Raw genomic sequence first — 5,959 nt, 5'->3', positions numbered from 1 at the left:
TATATGACTGCTGGTTACTCTTGGATTGGTCAGCTGATGTAGACGCCTCTGATGAGAACTCAATATATATTGACAATCGATTAAGGCAGTTCATTATTTTTGTTAATTTACAGAGAAATAGTTAAAATTTGCCACATTCGTATTTCCGCCATTTCAGTTTATATAACGATAATAATATTATTATTATTATTGTTAATAATAATAATAATAATAATAATAATAATAATAATAATAATAATAATAATAATATTTAAGGATTGAGGTAAAGAAACAATAAGAAGAGTGCGACTTTAAATATTACCAAAAATGAAGTAGATTGAGATGATTATTATGAACATGTGGAAGATGCACGAAGTGTCGAAATATTGTTCATTCGATAACAGTCGCACTCTTCTTATTGTTTTTTAAATAATAATAATAATATTCAAAACGTTTCCGTTAAAGAAACTTAAGGGATGCACACACACACACACACACACACACGCACACACACACAGACACACACACATTCATACACCACAGTTTAAACTATTCTATCATTTTTACCGACATGTACTTCGTACTATAGTCCGTGACTGTCGTAGAAGACATTTGCTCAAGGTGCCATTCACTTGGATTGAATCCAAAAACCACGTACTCGCGAAGCGAAATTCTTAATCGCCATACAAGTGTAGTGATTATTTATATAACTTGGTGTTGTTGAATGAAATGTATCCATCACGCTATGTTTTTGAGGTATCTGTTGAAGATTCATATTAAAGTTCACTATTCTCAGAAAAAGGTTTACTACACAACTATGGACTCCGTTTTTCTTATGACATTATACACGGGAAGCAATGATATATCACGTAGCTAAGGCATATATTTTATCTATGAAAAACTACATCCTATAATTTCATATGTGGGGATCTTAATGCTCATGGCAATTTAGTGTTTGGTTTCCTGCAATATTTGATATTATTAGCCATATGTTTACTTACTTATATATGATGAAATTGGATGCAACATCCAGCATACGTCATATTTTCATTCTCGTTTCTTTTTTCATCTAAACAATGCAATAATATAGTTTGAAGCAATATATGTCCTCAGGTATAAACTGTCAAATTTCGTTGCACATTTTACATAAGCGATTATAACCTTTTACATGAAATACAATTTCTCTTCTGTTAAAAACCAAGGTTTTATTATTTCCAATTTCAACAATCTCTTCCCACGTTTTGTAGAGCATACACTACTCAAACGGAAATGTTTTAAATACCCATTTCCTTTGTATCAGAAGCTTTCGGCAATCGTTGATCGCTATTGTCTGATAGCTTTTATTTATTTTAATCAGACGTTTAAAAGATTTACAATAGTGAAAGTCATAGCTAACAACTAATAACAGTTTATCCTTTTAGAATTTTTCATTGGGTTCTTCTCAAATAAATAGCGACGGAGAGGATACGGGAAGGAAATGTTATTGCTTTGTGAGGAAACAATGAAGTTGTAGTTGACTTGCAGGTGTTAGAACTTTGATAGAAAATGGTAAATGTTATGTAGACAGGTTCCATTACTCTGGGTTCAAATAAACAATCTATTAGATATTCATAACAATTCAAGTATGGAACAAAATAAAAGAAAGCAATAAAAATAAATGAAACTAATTTAAGAGATTTTGCTGCGACCATAAAATGTTAAGACTAACAAAAGTAAAGCCACAGTAAATATACTTGGAGCAACAATAATACACCCCGCCCCACACACATTTAATCAAGTAATCATTAAGCAAAGTAGTAAAAAATAATGGCGGCATCGACAACAAAACATGGCTAATAAAACGAAGGAAAAACATCATTCACAAACAATGGTAAACATTATAAACATTATAATGTTTAATAGTCCGTTATAACAACTATGATACGACGACGAAAAGTGTGTGTATGTATGTATATGATTTACAATACATAACATATAATATATATATATATATATACATAATATAATAGATTTACACATGTAAACACATACATACATATATATTTATATATATATTATTTTATTCTTTTACTTGTTTCAGTTATTTGACTGTGGCCATGCTGGAGCACCGCCTTTCGGTAGAAGAAATCGACCTCAGGACTTATTACACAAAAATCTCATTTCTGCATGGATTGATTATAAAAAGGTCTTTGACATCATACGGCATTCGTGGATCTTGAAATCGCTAGATATTCCCGTGATTTTAAACTTCCCGAAGCACAATATATCAGTGTGGAATACGAATCTCCAATTATACCACTCTAATGGAGTACTGACCACAACAGATATTAATATCATAATATCATTTTCGAAGCTAACTCACTTTCACCTTTGACTTTTTGCATAGCCCTAATATCCCTTACAAGTGAACTTAACAGAACAGGGCATGGACATAAAATTGGCGACAAGAAAATAAGTCACCTATACTCTATGGCAAAGACGTACTGTGAAAGCATTCAGTGATGACATCGGGATGGAATTTGGTCTTGATAAATGTGCCATGGTCACTTTCCTGAAAGGAAATTGAAGACCTCACAGTGGTGTTGGATGCTGACACAGTTATAAAAGAAGTCGGGCAGGAACAAACTTACAAATACCTCGGAATAAATGAGAACTCTGGCATTCAGCACACAAGCACGAAGGAGACGAGGAAGGAATATTACAGGAGAGTTCGAGTAGTCCTAAAATCCGAGTTAAATGCCTGTAACAAGGTGTTAGCTACAAATTCCTTGGCAGTTCCGATTGTTAGTTACAGTTTCAATTTGTTGAACTGCAATATGAACGAAATAAGGAAGATTGACAGGAAAATCCGTAAGCTGCCGACTTGCAACAGTATGCACCACCCAAAGGCAGACGCAGATTGTTTTTACCTATCCAGAGCTCAAGGAGGTCGAGGCGTGAAACAATTTGAAATCTCTTACAAAACCACCACAATTGGACTGGCAAAATATCTTGAAACATCTAACGACTGGATGCTAAAGCTCGTTGAAAACCACGAAAGACGTAAGAAGCTTCATTCTGTTATGAAGGAGAGCAAGAAATTTTCAAGTGAGTTTATGCATTATACTCAGGTTGAACAGCATGATGGAAGTGCGGAAATTGTAGTTGCAAAGAGGTGAAATCAATGTCAAAGCAATGTGTGTTTGAACAATTGGCTGATAGATGAGAACCGAAACCTCTGCATGGCAAATATGTGGCCCGTATCAAACAAGCTGATGTAGACTACAAGCACACTCATCAGTGCCTACGGTGCTTAGGACTAAAGGCAGAGAGTAAAGTCTTTATCTTGGTTGCTCAAGATCAGAGCTTATTGACCCAGAACTATCATGCCAATGTGATGAAAAATGGTGTAGACCTAAAGTGCCGATACTACAACGATGAGATTGAAACAGTGGACTACCTAATATCTGGGCGTAAGATTTTAGCACATGTAGAGTATAAATCAAGGCATGGCAGACAGAGTTGGCCAATATCTACACTGTTTAATGTGTTGGCATTATAAAATAAAACCTGCAGACAAATGGTACAAGCACCACTCCGAGGCTGTAACAGAGGGAGAAAATGTAACGATTCTTTGCGTCTTTCCAGTATGTAAAGATCGGACCATCAAAGAAATAAAGCAGATATTGTTGTGAAAGACCCACACAATAAAGTCTGTTTATTGATTCATATGGGCATACCCTGTGACCGTAACATCTCGACAAAAAATTTGATAAACTCAGTTAATATAAATATTTGCTAATCGAAATCGAAAATATTGTATCGAAAATAGTGATTGTAGGAGCATTTGGAATGATCAAAAAAGGAGCTGAAAATTATTCCTGGCTTACCATCCGTGCGGGAAGTGTAAACGATTGTCTTAACTTGTACGTCACACGTATTGAGAAGAGCATTGTCGCTGTGAATTTTCTTTCTCTTCCCCCCTCTATTTTCTTTCTCTTCCCCCCTCTATTTTCTTGGTTTACTTTTTTATTTGTATCTTACCTTTTTCTCTCTGTCTTTCTCCCCCTTTTTCTCTATCACATGACTTTGTAGATGAACAATCCGGTGTGTTTATTTTAATGGCCTACCAATGTATACAATGCGTTTCTCTGCCCTAGGTATCAGGGAGACACTCGACAAGAAATAGAAACAGAATTGAAAGACGATGATAATGAAAATAATAACATATTTGACAGCGAAAATAATGGATGATATAAAAACCAATCATTACCTTTGGGAAAACAGAATCGTACCATTTCTGTTGAGACGAATAAATTTATTTGGCGTCGTTATTGTGTGCAGATATGACCTCCGACCGTTAAAGAACACAGTGTCTGGATGCCAAATTCTCTCAAGGAATTTAATGCTCAGAGAAATGTTCTCTCTATTCATGTTGGAAGCCAATCGTTTATCTTCCCAAAGCTGTCGATAATAGCAATCCATCGAATATACCTGCCAAAATAAGAAACAAAACAATAATAGAGAACGACTGAGAGAGTTAGAGAAAAAAGGAGAGAAAAAAGAGAATAAGACAGATAAAAGGAATCTTGTAAATCTTGTTAATCTTTCAAACAACAAAACGAGAACAATAACGGAAATACAGAACAGAAAAGATTGGGAGAAAAGAAGAGGGGTGGGGAGAAACAAACAAATATGGCAGTATGATTAAAAAAAGAACCCGCTTCGGAACCATGTGGTTTCGAGTTTAGTTCTACTGCTCGGCACCTTGGACAAGTGTCTTTTACTAATAAGCCCGGGCCGAACTATGCATTGTTTGTAAATTTGGTTGACGGAAACTGTGTTGATGCCTGTCATATATGTATATAGAAATGCTTGTATACACATACATGTATATGTATATAGATATTATATGTGTGTGTGTCTTTGTGTTTGTGTTTATCCACCTACACCGCTTGACAACCAGAGTCGTTTTGTTTACGTCCACATAACCTAGCAACCAGCTAAAGAACCTTATAGAATAAGTGCCAGACTTCAAAAACATATAGAGGTCAATATATTTGACTAAAAGCAGTGGTTATCAACCGTTTTTTTACCTATGGGTCCGTTAAGCGCCTATTTATTCTTCCCCATAATCATTTATTGTTTAGAAACTAATCTTATAGTTACTTTTTTTGAGAATTCCTATTTTGTTATAATAATAATAATAATAATAATAATAATAATAATAATAATAATAATGATGATGATGATGATGATGATGATGATGATGATGATGATGATGATGATGATGATGATGATGATGATGATGATGATAATAATAATAATAATAATAATAATAATAATAATAGTAATAATAATAATAATAATAATAATAGTGCATTTCTGATCACGAGCAGAAGTAGTGGGGGAGCATCATAACCATGTTGAGAGGAATCCTTTTGGGATTGGCTAATTCACCTCTGGAAACTTGGGTGTTTTGTTCATCATCCTTAAACAACCCTTATTCAGGAACTTTTGAGTGGGATGGGCTACTTGACCTGATGTGAATTCTAACTGGGCCCCACTCGTAAGCTTAAAATGGAGGGAATTCCGTTTAAGGCGCCCAGTAAGCAGGTGGAGGGCAATGTATTAAGGCTAACACATAGTCCAAATAAATATTACAAGAAATTCTGTCTCTGCGAATCTACCAGCGCCATGAATCAGTAAAATATTTTATCGACCTCGAAAGGATCAAAAGCGGGAAAGCTGACATCAGCAGAATTTAGACTTAGAGTAGAAAACCGCTGTGAATTAGATCATAAATTTTACATAGGGTTGATAATATAACTGTGCTCAACAGCTGTTTCATTAACAGTAAACATCATTATTTATATAACTACGAAGTTCAGATACACCACGCATTTATATTTTAGATGCATATGCGCCAGTTCGCTCTAACCCACTACACACACACACACACACACACACACACACACACACACACACACACACACACACA

At 34.8% G+C, this 5,959-nt stretch overlaps 1 protein-coding gene across 1 annotated transcript in view; it reads right to left on the bottom strand.

Annotated features, from left to right (window-relative positions):
• LOC106874982 (gamma-aminobutyric acid receptor subunit alpha-5-like) overlaps window positions 1-5,959 on the bottom strand; it is a 169,958-nt gene that overhangs the window by 67,538 nt on the left and 96,461 nt on the right. The window contains exon 3 of the mRNA XM_052969899.1: window positions 4,232-4,452. Coding sequence (XP_052825859.1) covers window positions 4,232-4,452 — 221 coding nt within the window. The remainder of the gene's footprint in view (window positions 1-4,231; window positions 4,453-5,959) is intronic.

The sequence above is a fragment of the Octopus bimaculoides genome, chromosome 8 (assembly GCF_001194135.2).
Source record: "Octopus bimaculoides isolate UCB-OBI-ISO-001 chromosome 8, ASM119413v2, whole genome shotgun sequence".
NCBI classification, from domain to species: domain Eukaryota; kingdom Metazoa; phylum Mollusca; class Cephalopoda; order Octopoda; family Octopodidae; genus Octopus; species Octopus bimaculoides.
The sequence above is the reverse complement of the archived record's forward strand: the minus strand, read 5'-3'. Positions and strand labels throughout refer to the sequence as shown.